Source organism: Podarcis pityusensis (genome assembly GCF_964106645.2).
Source record: "Podarcis pityusensis genome assembly, chromosome: 8".
Taxonomy (NCBI): domain Eukaryota; kingdom Metazoa; phylum Chordata; class Lepidosauria; order Squamata; family Lacertidae; genus Podarcis; species Podarcis pityusensis.
The window spans coordinates 1,207,613-1,225,165 of NC_138033.1; the positions used below are offsets into that span (position 1 = coordinate 1,207,613).

Here is a 17,553-nt window from a genome sequence, read left to right on the forward strand (position 1 = left end):
TCTCTTTTTTTATTGTTTTCTTTTTTTGTTTTTTTGCATTGTAGTGTTGTTTTTGATTTTTTCTTTTTCTTGTAATTTCAAAATTCTCAATAAATATTATTTTAAAAAAACAAACAAAAACAAAACATAGTTCCAATTTGAAAACCACCTCCAGGACCAGGCACCCTCAATAAGCTTTGGACTACAACTCCCAACCGGGCCTGCCAGCAGAAGGCAGGGGGGATGGAAACAGCCGTCCAAAAGGTCCGGCCAGCTCCAGAGGCGACCCAAGGCTGCTCTCCAACGGGGCGCTGCTCCAGGCATCTGAGTTGCCCAGTTCAAGCAAGCTGGCGGGACTAAGAACCGGGGTTCCTGAATTGCAGGGGTTGGACTAGATGAGCTTGGAGTGTCCTCTTCCAGGATTCCTCTTCTGGCTGCCAATGCCACGGCTGGAATGTCTCCCAAAACTGCCCCCCCCTTTCACAAGGAGCTCTCCCCCCACCCCCCCGTGTATTAAACTACCCTTTGACTGGCAGCCATCTTCAATCTCCTTGCTGGACAATCTCAATCAAAGATGCATTAGATTCTCTGAAATATACACAGGAGTCCTGTAGTGACTTCATGCTCTTTATTGCAGCTTGTAAAACAGTGATTTAATTGCCCCCCAAACCTCAGGCTTCTATATACATTATTTACACAATCAGTCCCGTCTGATTGGCTGATTCTGCTTCCCTCCTGGAGCCTGATTGGTCTTTTCCTGCAGGCCAATCAGTTGTTGCATTCTAGGATTCTACTTGCCTATTGTTCAAGAATCCAAGCTTAGTACATAACCCCCCTCCCCTCTAAGTTCCCGTTGCGCCCAGAAGGTTAGCATTCGTAGTCGTTGAGGTATGCCGGTCACCTATGTATGCCTTGTGGTCTTGGGTGTCTCTCGGTAGGGGTTCCTGGTTCTGGCTCTTGTTCCAGGGCTGCCGGCTGTGATGGGATCGTTGGGTTGGACGCTGCTCAGCCTCGGTCACTTCTGGACTTCCTAATTCTGCCTCCCTTTCCTGCTCCTCCTGCTCTATGGGCCTCACCCTTCTGCTATCCCCTTGGGATTCCTCTGCCCACCCCTCCTTGCAGTTTCCCCCCAGGAATCATCCGGAAGTTCAATAGTCCCAAGAAGGCTTGGAGTTCTGCCTTACCCTTAGGTGCAGGGGCGTCGCATATAGCCCTCACCTTGTCCCTGATCAGGTGGACTTTAAGACTCCGCCAGGGTGGCGAGGACATGGCTGACCATTGGCACCGGGTATGCATGAGCCATAAGGGCCTTCTTTATGTTACGTTTGTAGTCTACGCAGATGTGGATTGAGCCATTGGGCTTGACGGGTGTGATGATTGGGGTTTCTCGGGGGCATTAGGCACGGGCTAGAGCACTCCTTGCTCCACAAGCCAGTCTAATTCCTCGCCAATGCGGGGTTTTGAGGGCGAACGGGACCTGGTGGGCCTTGAACTTGATGGGTCGTATGGCGGGGTCTAGTTGTAGGCCAACGGAGGGGCGGGGCAGTATATCACCCCAATGCCCCATCGAAAACCTCTGGAAACTTTGCACATGGCATCCACGTCCACGTGGGAGCTGGTGCAGTTCACCCCGGTGATGGCTAGCCCCAATGGCCCAAACCACGCCAACCCCAGTAAGCTAACGTAGCGCCCCTTGGCCACAATCAAGTCCAACTGCCACTTCTGCCCTCGATATTGTACATTGAATGTTCCCACCCCCATCGTGGGGACCTTGCGTTTGTGGAAGTCTCCCGGAGGGTGAATGGGGCTGGCCAAACTTGGAGCCGCCAATGGGACACAATTCCTTAATGTCCATGCCAAGATTATGGACAGGGCTGAGCCTGTATCAAGCTCCAGGCGGCACGGGGCTGCCTCTATCTGTGCCTCGATGTAAATTTTGTCCGCATTAGAATGAGGCAGCTGATATACCTGACAGTCTGTGATCTCCGTCGAGTTGCCTTGGTGTGTCAGACCACAGGGCCTGGGACTCTTGGGTGGGCCATCTGGTTCGAGGCGTCGGGCAGGGCAGTCACGGCACACCCGGGCGATGTGTCCCACTTTTCTGCATTGTCGGCATTCTGCGTTGGGAAATGGCAAATCGTCTGCTTGTGGCTCTCCCCGCAACTTGCACAGTTCCCGTCTTCCGGACGAAGCTGTCGTGGTGGGCATGCAGCTTATGTGCGCTGCTGCACTCAGTGCATGTCCTCCCGGTCGGATTCTGAGTCGTCGGTGAGGTCCTCATGGTGGATCCCAGGTTGGGACGACATGTTTGACTGGAATCCTTGTGCTGACCTCTCGGCAGCTTCAGTTGCTAAAGCCTCCTCTAGGGCAGCCTGGAGCGTCAGGTCCTTCTTGGCGTAGAGGCGCCACTGCAGCTTCTCGTCCCTCAGGCCGCCCACGAAGCAGTCGCCAAGCATGTTCTCCAGCTCTGTGACGTTGCAGAGCCGAGCAGCCTGGCAGAGGGAGGTCACATTCCTGGTTATGGTTTCTCCGGAGACCTGCCGCTTTGCCTAGAAGGCATTTCGATACGCTACCCCTGAGGGTTGTTGCGAGAAGTGCCCCTTCAGCCGTTCTATTATCGTGTCGCAATATTTGTGGGAGCGAGGAGGGCTCAGGCGATCTTGAACGTTTCTTCTCCACAGATGCTGAAGAAGGTTGCCCTCTTCTTGGCTGTGTCTCATGACGTCCTTTGCCTCCAGGAGGAACTGGAAGCGGGTGGTGTATCCTTCCCAGTCTCCTGAGGCTGGGCTGAACGGCATGAAGCGGTTGTCTGTCGCCATTCTGGGTCCTTGGGTCCTGGAGCTGTAGCCTGGATGCGCGATGTGATGCTGTGTTGCCTTGGCAGCTGTGTGCTTTGCGCGGCAGACAGCTCAGCAGGATCCCACCTTCATCGCCAGTGAAATATATTCAGAGTCCTGTAGTGATTTCATGCTCTTTATTGCAGTTTGTAAAACAGTGATTTAATTGCCCCCCAAACCTCAGGCTTTTATATACATTATTTACACAATGAGTCCCGTCTGATTGGCTGTTTCTGTTGGGATCCTGCCAGGGAGACAGAGGCATCAGGCCTCCACGTCGTCTCCAGACGATCTCCGGTCTCCCGTTGGAACAGCATCAGTCAATTAGCGACACGACCCTCAGACGCATTCCAAGACTCATGCACGCCCTTCTCGCAGAGTTTCCACAACGGAAGATTCACCCAGGAGAGCATATTTACAGCTTTATTCAATGTTGGTCAGAACAAAGGAAAAACATGACTGCTTGCATTCATGTCAAGGAAAACAGCCAGAACAAAAGCTATATACAAAACGGAAACTCCCAGTGAGCAGGAAGTAAACAGGCATGTGACGCAAAACAGCCTGTTCCCTTTCTTAAGGAGGAACGGAAATATCCTAACATATTCTGCTTCCCCACTGGAGCCTGATTGGTCTTTTCCTGCAGGCCAATCAGTTGTTGCATTCTAGGATCCTACTTGCCCGCATGCCTTGAGGCCCCAAGATGGGCGGAGGAAGTCCTGGAGGGCAGCTGCTGGCTGGGACTTTGATTGGGGCAGGGTGGGGGCACAGGGAGAGGGAGACAGGAAGACTGGCCAGGGGGTGGCACTGGGGGGATTTATTCACATTGGTTTTCTACCCAAAAAGGACCACCCCGGCTGTGAGGAGGGTGGCACCTCCTCCATGAATTCCTCTTCCACTCCCAGCCTCTCCGCTCAAACCTTTGCTAAAATCCTGCTCTCCTCCCTCCTCTCCGTCTCAGAGGCTGGGCTTTCTGTCTCATCTCAAGAACCGCCAAAGCGCCTGCAATTGCCTCTTATCTTCCACCCAAACCGTCCACATCAATCCTAAGCGTCTCCTGTTCTGATTTCCATTTTTTGTCTTCCAGCTTTTCAGACTTCTCCCTTCCTTCCTTTCATGGAGATATCTAGTGCTTCTGTTTTCTTTGTCAGTGTCTCTACTTTAGTGATCAAATTTGTCTCCATTTCATTATTTTTATCAATTCGGGCTCATAGCTTCTCCAAATTTAACACAGGCCTGGTGTAAACTGTTTTTGAACTGCCATATTCAAAATCTCCCTCTCCCTTGTTCTCAAAGCAGCCTATTTTCCAGCGGCACCTTATCAGTTTGTCAAGGTCACAGAATAACTCTTTCCCAAGAGATCCCGTTTCCTGCATTTTTCCAGCCCTCCCTCTTCCATCCAGCCTGATACCCAACACACATAAGATGTTTAACATAAAATCCAATTTCTTAAATTAAGATTCGAATTAAACAAATAAACCAAATAATTACTTTAAGAGAGGAACCATAAAACAGAAAAAAGAAAGAGGACATAGCAATTTAGATGTCCAGATAAGAGTGGTTGTCTTGCAGGAATTCAATTCTCTTTAAGTGGCTCAGAGTAGAAGAAATATTTTCCTTCAAAGAGAAACGAACTTGTCCATACCTGTCTTGATTTTAGCTTTTTCAGCCAGTCCTTTTAAGAGCTCCAATTCTATTTTTTAAAAGAACTTTGAAAATGAGACCAGACTTTCATAAATCCCTCCGATCACACTCTTGGCACTGAAATAGTTTCTACCCTGTGTGAATTCTCTGATGGGAAATGAGATTGTTGCTTTGACTGAAGCTCTTTCCACATTCCACACACTGATAGGGTTTCTCCCCTGTATGAATCCTCTGATGGGAAGTGAGATGGGAACTATGACTGAAGCTCTTTCCACATTCCATGCACTGATAGGGTTTCTCCCCTGTATGAATTCTACAATGGGAAGTGAAAACCTGGTTTTGACTGAAGCTCTTTCCACACTCCAAGCAGTGATATGGTTTCTCCCCTGTATGTATTCTACGATGGGAAGTGAGACTTTCTTTCCAGGTGAAGCTCTTTCCACATTCCATGCACTGAAAGGGTTTCTCCCCTGTATGAATTCTTTGATGGGAAGTGAGCTTGGCCCTCTGACTGAAGCTCTTTCCACATTCCACGCACTGATAGGGTTTCTCCCCTGTATGAATAATTTGATGGGAAGTGAGATCTGAGCAATTTCTGAATCTCTTTCCACATTCCACGCACTGATAGGGTTTCTCCCCTGTATGAATTCTCTGGTGGGCAATGAGATAGCGTCTGTCAATGAAGCTCTTTCCACATTCCACGCACTGATAGGGTTTCTCCCCTGTATGAATCCTTTGATGGGAAGTGAGCATGGCCCTTTGATTGAAGCTCTTTCCGCATTCCACGCACTGATAGGGTTTCTCCCCTGTATGAATGCTTTGATGGGAAGTGAGATTGGCACTCCGAGTGAAGCTCTTTCCACATTCCACGCACTGAAAGGGTTTTTCCCCTGTATGAATTCTTTGATGTGCAGTGAGATGGGAGCCCTGACTGAAGCTCTTTCCACACTCCAAGCAGTGATAGGGTTTCTCCCCTGTATGAATCCTTTGATGGGAAGTGAGTTGGGAGCTCTGACTGAAGCTCTTTCCACATTCCATGCACTGATAGGGTTTCTCCCCTGTATGAATCCTTTGATGGGAAGTGAGATGGTCCCTCTGAGTGAAGCTCTTTCCACATTCTATGCACTGATAGGGTTTTTCCCCTGTATGAATCATTTGATGGGAAGTGAGATCGTGGCTTTGACTGAAGTTCTTTCCACACTCCAAGCAGTGATAGGGTTTCTCCCCTGTATGAATCCTTTGATGGGAAGTGATTTGGGAGCTCTGACGGAAGCTCTTTCCACACTCCAAGCAGTGATAGGGTTTCTCCCCTGTATGAATCCTTTGATGGGAAATGAGTTGGGAGCTCTGACTGAAGCTCTTTCCACATTCCATGCACTGATAGGGTTTCTCCCCTGTATGAATCCTTTGATGGGAAGTGAGAAGGTCTCTCCGATTGAAGCTCTTTGTACATTCTACGCACTGATAGGGTTTCTCCCCTGTATTAATTCTTTGATGGGAAGTCAGACTTTCTTTCCTGGTGAAGCGCTTTCCACATTCCAAGCACTGATAGGGTTTCTCCCCTGTATGAGTCCTTTGATGGGAAGTGAGTTGGGAGCTCTGATTGAAGCTCTTTCCACATTCCATGCACTGATAGGGTTTCTCCCCTGTATGAATTCTACGATGGGAAGTGAGATCGTTGCTGTTACTGAAGCTCTTTCCACACTCCAAGCAGTGGTAGCGTTTCTTCTCAAGGGGATTTCTTTGATGGGAAATGGAATGGGAGCTCTGACTGAAGCTCTCTCCACAGTCTGAATCCTGATATGGATCCTCCACTGTGTGGATTTCGTTGTAGTCTCCCTTGTTCTTCATTTCCAATTCATCACCACCTGAAACTAAGAGGCAAACGGATTAGAGTCTCGGGAAGAAGTGCAGCCCCAAATTATGGAACAATGCTAATTAATGCTTGGGACAGGGGAAGAACCGAAGGGAGTTAGATGTTACAATGTTCCTTTTGTTCTGTAAAAATGTCTAGTTTTGTATACAAATCAAGTTGAATATTATATGTTTTCTCCCTCTAGTTTTTAAAAGTACAGTTTAACCTGGTAACGTCATTTTTTTCAAATTTAAATATGGATCTGTACTATCTTCATAAATAAAATGTGCTTTCATTATTATTTTAAAGGTTTCCAAAGCGGGAAAGTTCCCTGTTCAAAATTAAGATATACGGTGGTACCTCGGGTTACATACGCTTCAGGTTACATACGCTTCAGGTTACAGACTCTGCTAACCCAGAAATAATGCTTCAGTTTAAGAACTTTGCTTCAGGACAAGAACAGAAATCATGCCCCGGCGGCGCAGTGGCAACAGCAGGAGACCCCATTACCTAAAGTGGTGCTTCAGGTTAAAAACAGTTTCACGTTAAGAAAGGACCTCCGGAACGAATTAAGTTCTTAACCCGAGGTACAACTGTATTTAATATGCTACGTTGTTCAATATGCAGTAATAAATCTAAACAAATTGTAAGAGCTTGAGAAATATTTGGGAACATTGACTCTGGACTGACTTGGTCATAGTCAGCTACCTTGTGGTAGGGGAATGAACTTCTGTGTGCTGAAAAACACATTTTGTATATTGAACAAATGTGTGTAGCAGCTGCCAAATTTAAATTTTTTTAGTGGCTAAAAATTTAATTATGATGTGCATCACCTTAAACCAATTTGGATGTTTTCTTAAATTCTCAACATCACAGAATGCAGCAGAAACTTGTCATTTCAGTATTATTATTATTATTATTATTATTATTATTATTAAAGTTTCCTTACACTGGTATCTCAGGTTACATACGCTTCAGGTTACAGACTCCGCTAACCTAGAAATAGTACCTCAGGTTAAGAACTTTGCTTCAGGATGCGAACAGAAATCGTGCTCTGGCAGTGCAGCGGCAGCAGGAGGCCCCATTAGCTAAAGTGGTGCTTCAGGTTAAGAACAGTTTCAGGTTAAGAACAGACCTCCAGAACGAATTAAGTTCTTAACCCGAAGTACCACTGTACTTAAATGTTACATTTTTGAGAGAAGTTACAGGGGACGAGGCAGGGGGCCTTCTCGATAGGGGAACCCACCCTGTGGAACGCCCTCCCATCAGATGTCAAGGAAATAACTATGCAACTTTTAGAGGACTTCTGAAGGCACCTCTGTATTGGGAAGTTTTTAATGTTTGATGTTTGATTATGTTTTTCTATTTGTTGGAAGTTGCCCAGAGTGGCTGGGGCCACCCAGTCAGATGGGCAGGGTGAAAATAATAAAATTATCATTATTGTTACTACAGGGTTCACTGCCTGAGATTCAAAAAGCCTGTCTCTGTTTTGGGATGGAGTTTGTTTGGTTCAGTCGTGGAATCTGTGCCATCTCCAATGTCAAGCTACTCTCTGGTCAGCCAGAGAGAGACAGAAGCAAGAACAAAGCAGGAAACTTGACTGAAGCTACTTCAACACCCCAAATCACTCTGAATCCTACGTTTAAGGCCTGGGCAGTTCAGACAGCCTGATCATGGTTTTAAACGGCAGAACTGGAGGAAGAATATTCACAGGGAAAACAATCAATAGCCATCCCTCCAAGGTTTGCTGTGGGAGTGTTAACATCCCAGGTGCTGTGGGTGGCGCTGTTGAGCCCCATTGAAATATCAGAGGTTCGTCACATAGAGAGATGTCTTGAATTACAAAACAGATAGGATGAACCAATAGGGAGCCTTACCGAGAGAGTCCAAGATCCCACGATTCTCCTCCATGACTTCCTTATGGAGAGCTCTCTGGTCAGGATCCAGCAACCCCCACTCCTCGTCTGTGAAATGGACAGCTACATCTTCAAAGCACACTGGACCCTAACAGAACAGGAAAAAGGCTGTCCTCTTAGAGAACATTCACTTGGCTCTGTTGTTTTCTACAGCGGCCAGACCCCTCTCTGCCTTCCTCATCCCTCTCTCCTGCTGCAGCTTCTGCCTCGGAGTCTGGGCTGCTCTCTGCCACAGACTCCCTCTGCTCCCTGAGCCCTCTTCCCTCTCCAGCTTCAGACCCCTCCTCCTCCTCCTCCCAGTCGGCTCCCTCTTCTCTGGCTCCTCCCACCATTCCTCTGCATCCAACTGTGTCCAGCCAGTCTGCATCCAAGCAGTCCTTCCCCACAAGGCTCCTTCCCCCTACCTGATCTGGGTCCACAGCTGCTGCCTCCCCTCCACCACCATGAAAAGATGAAGGAGCAGGTCTTGGTGGCATCATTCCGTCACCTGGGAGAGACCAAGGAAAGTGGAAACCGTGAGCGCCTGCTTCTCTCAGAGGTGAAACAGTGCATCTCTATGTACAGATGGGGCTTGTCCAAGTCTCCCCTGCTAGCTTCCGGTTCCACTCTGCTTTATTGGAGGCAGCGGGAGATCGTTGGCAAAGGAAAAACAAGGATGACTGAGGGTAATTCTCCTTGCAAGTTGCCCCCAGGGACAGGGGGGAACGGGCTTCACTCCCAGTTCGTCTTGGTACCAGGCTCTGGCTCCGGCATGGATTGCGAGAGGCAGGGAGGCACTGAGTGCAAAAGCCCTTCGCCTGTGAAAAACCCTCCTTTGCCGCCATTAAGAAGCAGAGGTTCTCCTGTCAATTAGAGCTCAATTTGGACTAATGTACAGGCGTTGCTGGAAGAGATGAGATCATAAAGTGCGGAATTGAACCAGCTGCAAGGTCTTTAAGGTTTGAATTTGGGAATAAACTTCATTTGCTGCAAAAGATGGTTGGTGGGGGGAGGGGAGCCTATGGCTTCTTTATATAAAGTTTTCTTCTCTGCAATTATGATTTGGCAGCCCGCCATTGAATACTAGTTCAAAATATATATGTACAGGTGAGCAGGGATGAAACTGGATTGCAGATATGGAATATAACATCAAATGGATCTGTGTGTGTGAAAACAAAAAGGAAAAAGGGAGGGAAGCTGTATTTTACAAAATGTTTACGATGGAAAATTAGAGGTGACTCTTCCCCATCCTTTATTATATGCAGACTGAACTGATTAATGCTAAAAGGACTTGGAATTTAATTTAATTGGATAAATGCGCATTTATCTTAGGCCAGACAGAGGGGTGTAAGGAATCTAAAAGTTGTGTAGGAGCTGATAAGGTTCATTACTGAGTCATTTGCAGTTCTGACCGATCCCTCTCCTTCCCAGGCAGAGAAGAAAAATGGCAAAAACTGATTATTTATTGGAACAGTGTGATTTTTGCAGCTGCTGTTAAAGTTGCCAAACAACGAAGCACACGACAGAGCGATGGAGAATTTCTGAAACCACAATGGGATATTAGCTCCGCCCAAGGAATGATGGAGAACAGCAACAACCAGGAAAAGACAGACAGAACATTTTACAAGGACAGGAAGAAATATCACGAACAGAAAGATTGCCACACACGGGAAGAGTAAGGATACAGCTGGAGTTGGAAAGAAGCTTATATCACACTCATACCGAAAACAGAGACTGAAAAGACTCAGCTCAAGAACTACCGCCCTATATCATTACTTAATGTGGATTACAAAATCTTTGCAGACATTTTGGCAAAAAGATTGAAAAAAGTATTGGTGGAAGAGATTCATAAGGACCAAGCAGGCTTTCTCCCAGGAAGACATTTGTCAGACAATGTGAGGATTATAATAGATATTATGAAATTATTAGAAGTGAATATAAACACTAAAGCAGTATTGATATTTGTGGACGCGGAGAAAGCTTTTGACAACATTTCTTGGAGTTTTATGAAGGAGAATCTACATGGGATGGGGGTAGGCCAAGGATTTGAGAATGGTATGGGTGCAATATACTCTGAACAAAAGGCAAAGTTAATTGTAAATAATATGGTTAGGGAAGAATTTAAGATAGAAAAAGGGACACGAAAGGGGTGCCCAATTTCCCCATTACTTTTTATATCTGTCCTGGAGGTTTTGCTAAATATGATTAGAAGAGACCAGCTGGTTAAAGGGGTATAGGTCGGAGCTAAACAGTACAAATTGAGGGCCTTTGCAGATGACTTGGTACTTACTTTACAAGAGCCAGACACTAGTACGAAAAGAGTTTTAGAATTAATTCAAACATTTGGTCAAGTTGCAGGATTTAAGCTGAACAAACAAAAAACTAAGGTTTTGGAGAAAAACTTAACAGTTACTGAAAGGGAGCGGTTCCAGAATGAAACAGGATTAACTGTGGCAAAGAAGGTGAAATACTTGGGGATTAATATGACAGCTAAGAATGTGAATTTATTTAAAGATAATTATGAGAAATGCTGGACAGAAGTAAAAAAAGATCTAGAAATATGGTCAAATTTGAAGCTTTCCTTGTTAGGTCGAATTGCTGTTATTAAGATGAATGTTTTGCCCAGAATGTTGTTTTTATTCCAAACATTGCAAATTGTGGACAAGATGGATTGTTTCAAGAGGCAGAAAGACATTTCGAAGTTTGTCTGGCAGGGCAAAAAACCCAGAATAAAATTTAAGATTTTAACAGATGCAAAGGAAAGAGGGGGATTTGCCCTGCCGGACTTAAAACTGTACTATGAATCAGCAGCTTTCTGCTGGTTGAAAGACTGGCTACTTCTTGAGAATACAGATATTTTAGATTTGGAAGGGTTTAACAATGTTTTCGGATGGCATGCATATATATGGTATGACAAGGTGAAAGCTCATAAAGTCTTTAAAAACCACATTGTTAGGAAAGCATTATATAATGTCTGGACTAGATATAAAGATTTGTTGGAAAATAAAACCCCAAGGTGGTTGTCGCCAATGGAGGCTAAAGCCGTGAAAAAGCTTAACATGGAGGCCAAATGGCCAAAATACTGGGAAATTTTGGAACAAGAGGGTGATTAACTGAAATTACAGAGTTATGAGAAATTGAAGCCTAAAGTACGAGATTGGCTCCATTATTATCAATTAATGGAGGTCTACAAACAGGATAGGAAAATTGGCTTCCAGGTGGAGAAATCAAAATTAGAAAGAGAACTGTTAGAACCCAATACTAAGAATTTGTCAAGAATGTATAACTTGCTGCTGAAATGGAATACACAAGATGAAACAGTTAAATCAGCCATGATTAAGTGGGCACAAGACATCAGTCATAATATTATGTTTGCTGACTGGGAACAGTTGTGGACCACTGGTATAAAATTTACGGCATATAATGCCTTAAGAGAGAATATTGTGAAAATGATTTACAGGTGGTACATGACCCCAGTCAAGCTAGCAAAAATCTACCACTTGTCTGATAATAAGTGTTGGAAATGTAAAGAGACTGAAGGTACTTTTTATCACCTTTGGTGGACGTGCCCGAAGATTAAGGCTTTCTGGGAAATAATATATAATGAAATGAAAAAGGTACTTAAATATACCTTCTTTAAGAAACCAGAGGCCTTTCTCTTGGGCATTGTCGGCCAATTGGTGCCAAAGAAAGACAGGACTTTTTTTATGTATGCTACTACAGCAGCAAGAATTCTCATCGCAAAGTATTGGAAGACACAGGATCTACCCACTCTGGAAGAATGGCAGACGAAGGTGATAGACAATACGGGACTGGCTGAAATGACTGGCAGAATCCGAGACCAAGGGAAAGAGACGGTGGAAGAAGATTGGAAGAAATTTAAAATTTATCTTAAGAAATATTGTAAAATCAATGAATGCTAAAATGTTGAGGGTATAGAAATAAGGGGATTACAGCTGTAAAAGGTTAAATAAAAGAAAAGAACAAGGGAAAATTAGATAAACCTAAGGGGGAGGATTTGCTGAAACTAATTCGGAAACTGGGATGCAGAAAGGGGAGGTATGGGGAAGTCGGTGAAGTAAGGTTTAAGAAATAAGGATTTGAAATTATACATGTTTGTTTATGTGTTTGTCTGTCTGTATTGTGTATTGTTTATGTTTATATAAATTGTGGAAAACCAATAATTTTTTTTTATTTTAAAAAAAGGATACAGCTGTAGTGCCTCACTTGTAGCTTTATATATTATTTGATGTTTCCATACGAATGGAAGTCATTAATATTGCAGTTGTTGTATAAAGGATTGTTATCTTGACAGGAGTGTAATTGAAATTAATAAGATTTTGGAATGGAGAAATCAAGAAAATCATCAAACCATCGGTTTTAGCATGCGGGGAGGGGCACCTATATTATATAATTTTGTATAAGATTGGTATTAGTAATTGTATTGTAATTTCGTATTGTTATAAGGAGGCTATTATTGGATTGTAATTGTAAACTAATCAAATTACTATCATAAACGTCTCCCCTGCTGAGAACATTTGTACATTTGTACCCATTTCATATAATAGTTGTGCAAAAATACATCTCTCCCCCCGCTCTGAGCTCCAGGTGTCTTCCCTCAAAAGATGCAAAGAAATCACAGATTAGTTTCAAAACCAAGAGAATGTGACAAAATGGGGGAGAAAACACTCCTTCCTCCTTACCCAGAGGCCTCACTCTGGCGTCCAACGGAGTCTTCTCTGCCTCAGAAGAATCAAGACCCATTTCTGCCAAAAGATGCTTCCTCTGAAAGAGCAACAAGGATTCAAAACAGAGAATGGGGAGAAGGGTTAGAGAAGGAATGGCAGAGGCAAGCGCTTTCGGGGGACAGAGGTGAAAGCTGCTTCCTGCTTCTGCTAGACTGGTGTCTGGGGTTGGCTGCCAGGACCATGAAACATTGGTCCTCAAGGATCTTCACTGGCTCCCAGAACGTTTCCCAGCACAATTCAAAGTGTTGGTGCTGAACCTTAAAGCCCTAAACGGCCTCAAAGGCCCAGTATACCCAAAGGAGCGTCTCCATGAACTGAGGTCCAGTTCCGAGGGTCTTCTGCTGATTCCCTCACTGTGGTAAGTGAAGTTACAGGGAACCAGGCAGAAGACCTTCTCCACAGTGGCCCCCACCCTGGGGAATGCCCTCCCATCAGGTGAGAAGGAGATAAGAAAATGTCTTCTGATGCTTTTATATGTGCTGGAAGGCACCCAGCCACATGAGTGTCATAAATAATAATAATAATAATAATAAGCTTTCCAAAAAAGGATGGACCATTAGGAAATGATTTGGGAATACTCTCCCTCCTCTTTGGAGCCCCTTGGGAGTATCCAGAGGAAAGTCTCTCTCACCTGCTGCTCTGCCTGCTTCCTCTCCTCTGCCTGACTCAGGAGGAAACCTTCGGCCAGGGCCACCGCCTGGGAACTGGTCTCCGCTCCGCATTCCCTCACCCAGTTCTCCATCTCCAGAGGAAGGACAGCCAGAAACTGCTCCAAGATCACCAGGTCCAACATCTCAGCTTTCGTGTGCCTTTCTGGCTTCAGCCACTGATGGCAAAGGTGGTAGAGTTGGCTGCAAACCTCTCGGGGTCCTTTGGCCTCCTGGGAGCAGAACTGCCTGAGCTGCTGGCTCTGCACCTCTGAGCAAGGGGTGTCCTCCTCACCTGGGTTCTTCTTCACAGAGTTTTCCCAGAATTCCCCACTGCTCCCCGTTTCCATGGCACGGCCTCTTCCTGCTTCAGGGCCAGCTGAGTCTTGCTCATCCATCTGGGCTCTCCGGAAGTCTCCAAGAGATCGGAAGGAGCCCCTTGGTCCTCTGCCAAGTTCTGTGGGTACTAATGCGAGGTGCAGAAAATCGTATGAATCAAACACACTATTCTGTTGTAAGATGAAGAGGAGAAGAATGTTTCCTGAGGAAGCGTGGCTGAGTCTTGCTAGGAACCAGGGCTGGATTGCACCACAGCTCAGACTCCAAGCTGTCTGGGGGGGAAAGGGGGAGGGAGAAGTCATAACTGTGAGTGACAAGTGAGTGTAATCTGGAGCCAAGGCAACAGTGGGGGTCCCTCCCCACCCCACTTCATAGTCCAGAGCTTCGCCCCAACCCAGTTATATCTGCTTGGGTGGCTTGGTGAGCAGCAGGGCCCATGTCTAGCTCCAGCCACCGTCCCTTGGGGACTTCCTGCTCTGGATCCGAGGGGACGGTGGCAAGGCCCTCTGGGTGGAACTGCCCTGGAAGACGCCTCAGAAACTGGACTTTCCGTCAAATAAAGAATTATCGAGGGAAAATGGCCGACATACAGAGATTTATGAATAGAGAGAGAAGGGAAGCTTCATGGTATTTCCCTCTTAATATACTTCTCCCTCATAATGTCGTCTCTCTTAATATCCTTCTCCCTCACAATAATGTCCCTCTTAATATACTTCTCCCTCATGTCCCTCTTAATACACTTCTCCCCCATAATTATGTCCCTCTTAATATACTTCTCCCTCACAATAATGTCCCTCTTAATATCCTTCTCCCTCACAATAATGTCCCTCTTAATATCCTTCTCCCTCACAATAATGTCCCTCTTAATATACTTCTCCCTCACAATTATGTCCCTCTTAATATCCTTCTCCCCCATAATTATGTCCCTCTTAATATCCTTCTCCGCCATAATTATGTCCCTCTTAATATCCTTCTCCCTCACAATCATGTCCCTCTTAATGTCCTTCTCCCTCACAATCATGTCCCTCTTAATGTCCTTCTCCCTCACAATCATGTCCCTCTTAATATACTTCTCCCTCACAATCATGTCCCTCTTAATATCCTTCTCCCTCACAATAATGTCCCTCCCAATGTCCTTCTCCCTCCTCCCTGTCTTCCAGTCCCACCTCCCTGGCCAGGGCCTGAGGTCCCTCTGCCTCCCTCCCGGACCCCCAGCCTCTCTTCCCTCCCCTTCCCGCCTCCCGGGGCAGGGAGTTCCCCAGGCTTCCCCCGAGAGGAGACCCACCAGAGCCCGGCAGGCGAAGGCGAGGCCGGAAGGGACGTCAGAGGGGAGGAGGAGGAGGAGCGGCCCGCCTTCCTTTCCTGTCCTCTCTAGGAAGCCAGCTCGGCTCCCCTTAACCCTTCTCTCTCCAGGCGGAGGAGCACGAGGCGTCGCGCAGGCGCAGAGCTGCCCCTTCCGTGGGGGGGGGGGGAGGAAGCAGGACCCAGAACCCGGGACTGGGCGCGTGTGCGTGTGAAGGGAGAACCCGTGTCCGGGAGGAGGAGCCCGTCTCTCTGCCTGGGGCTCCGGGGCTGCGAAGGGGCGTCTGGGCGGGGGAGAGGGGGGTCTTGGGGGGGCCAGATGGGGGACCCGGGGTGTCTCTTCTCCGGGGGGGGGGGCGAGTCTCTCTTGGGGGCCCCTGGGGGGCTGCGGGGCAGAGAGCCCTGTCCCAGCAAGAGGGGGTCCCGGGGGGGCTGGAGGGGGGAGACATTGCCAGACATGGCTGGGGGGGCCATTCTGTGTTGTCCCATCTGCTGCTTTGTGTCTGTATTTCAGCAATGTATGTTCTTGGTGAAGTCGCCTTGGAAGCAACACAGGAGCAGCCAAGGGGGTTTTCCTAGGAAGCCTTTTATTCCCCTCTGGTGACATTGTGTGTTCTGAACACGCTGGCATTCTTATACCCCCAAAATTCCTGCATTCAGTAAGTCTTAGAATTTGGCTTAGACTTGGGTTGCCAGACCCGTGTGGATTAAACGGTGTGTTTGACGCTCCTCATCCTCTGGAATCAGCGTGTCTTCACAGCTCCTTCAACCAGGCGAGGAAGGACGCCTGGATCCAGAATTGGCCCCCACGGTCACTGAGGGCCTCATGGTTGAAACCGTGTTTAGGGGAGACAATCTTACTCGGCTACGAGGGATGCCAGAGAAGAAGGGTTGCCATGTGTCCTCTTTTCCCAGGACACGTCCTCCTTTTCAGGGGTAAAATTTCTGTCCAGGTGGATTTTTTGGTCAAAATGTCTCTGGCCAGACGTTCTGGAGGAGACATAACTGGGGGTGGAAGACTTGCGTTCCTCTTCTCTTCTCCTGCCCCCCCTCAGCAAAACATCTCACAGCTTCTCTAGCCTACATATAGTAGGAGTATTGAAAGTGAGAGTCATCATCGCGTCCTCGTTTTTGCTCCTCAAAATCTGCCCACCCTCCCAGAGAAGGGCAACCAAGGAGATGGTCCTCTTCCTTCTGTGACGGCAGGTTGCTCTTGCTCCTTGTCCGCCTTCCAAAATGAAGAACAGAATCCTAAAGTTGGAAGGGACCCCAAGGTCCATCTAGGCCAGGGGAGGCAACCTAAGGACCAGGGGCCGGATGTGGCCCAATCGCTTTCTCAATCCGGCCCCCGGGAATCAGCGTGTTTTTACATGAGTAGAATGTGTCCTGTTACTTAAAATGCATCTCTGGGTTATTTGTGGGGCATAGGAATTTGTTCATTCCCCCCGCAAAAAACAAATATAGTCCGGCCCCCACAAGGTCTGAGGGACGGTGGACCGGCCCCCAGCTGGAAATGCTTGCTGACCCCGGATCTAGGGCTGTTTTTAAATGTCCCAACGCTGCCTGGCACTGGTCCCTCCAAATGCTCTTGTCTGGCTGGTCTTTCTTCACCCAGTCATGTCAAGGAGCAGCATGGGGGCTAGAAGGAGGAATAAATGGAGGACAATATCCCACTCCCCCCAGAAAAGCTCTTCTTTCTCTTTTTGTGGAGGGTCTAGGCCCCTCTTCAAGGACCTTTACCTTGCTCCAATCAGGATAAATATTTCCACCCCTTGGGACCCAAATATTTGACTTGCCTCGTTTTGAAAACTGGCATTTTGAAGCTTGGACCATTCGGCCTGCACACCATCAGCTTTTCCAGTGGTACCTCGGGTTAAGTACTTAATTCGCTCTGGAGGTCCATTTGTAACCTGAAACTGTTCTGGGGCCTCCTGCTGCCGCCGGAACATGATTTCTGTTCTCATCCTGAAGCAAAGTTCTTAATCCGAGGTACTATTTCTAGGTTAGCGAAGTCTGTAACCTGAAGCGTCTGTAACCCGAGGTACCACTGTACATACTTTATATTTGCTGAGGTAAAATCACCCCCAACATTGCTTGCGGCAGTTCTGCCCTCGCCTTAATCTCCTCCATTTTTAAAGGAAGCATCTCTTTTTCATGGGCCATCTTGGCCTCCCTGTCTCTTTCTTCTTGGGCTCATCTCTCTCTCTCTCAGCCTGTATCTCTGCTAGATGAAGGGCAGCTGCCATTCTGGCCTCTTCTCTTTCTTTCTCTGCTTCAACCTTAGGCAATTCCAATCTTAGCCTCATCATC

General features: G+C 46.9%; 2 protein-coding genes across 2 annotated transcripts in view; both read right to left on the reverse strand.

Annotated features, from left to right (window-relative positions):
• Window positions 1-592: 592 nt before the first annotated feature.
• Window positions 593-15,295, reverse strand: LOC308484120 (uncharacterized protein). The gene is made up of 6 exons (XM_081018702.1): window positions 15,227-15,295; window positions 13,587-14,213; window positions 12,911-12,992; window positions 8,633-8,715; window positions 8,190-8,316; window positions 593-6,331 (listed from the first exon to the last, which is right to left on the reverse strand). The coding sequence occupies exons 2-6, from the start codon at window positions 13,998-14,000 to the stop codon at window positions 4,587-4,589; spliced, it is 2,451 nt and encodes an 816-aa protein (XP_080874828.1). The 5' UTR covers window positions 14,001-14,213; window positions 15,227-15,295; the 3' UTR covers window positions 593-4,586.
• The window catches only part of LOC308484119 (uncharacterized protein), a 52,933-nt gene continuing 35,972 nt past the window's right edge, over window positions 593-17,553 (reverse strand). Inside the window, exon 7 of the mRNA XM_081018701.1 lies at window positions 593-4,458. The gene's annotated coding sequence lies outside the window, so the exon portion shown is untranslated. The remainder of the gene's footprint in view (window positions 4,459-17,553) is intronic.

Coding starts and splice junctions, on each gene's coding strand:
- LOC308484120 (XM_081018702.1), bottom strand. CDS start 14,000: ATGGATGAGCAAGACTCAGCTGGCCCTGAAGCAGGAAGAGGCCGTGCC. Junction 8,716..12,910: donor CGCCAGAGTGAGGCCTCTGG/GTAAGGAGGAAG, acceptor GGTCTCTCCCAG/GTGACGGAATGATGCCACCA. Junction 6,332..8,189: donor TGGGATCTTGGACTCTCTCG/GTAAGGCTCCCT, acceptor TTTGCCTCTTAG/TTTCAGGTGGTGATGAATTG.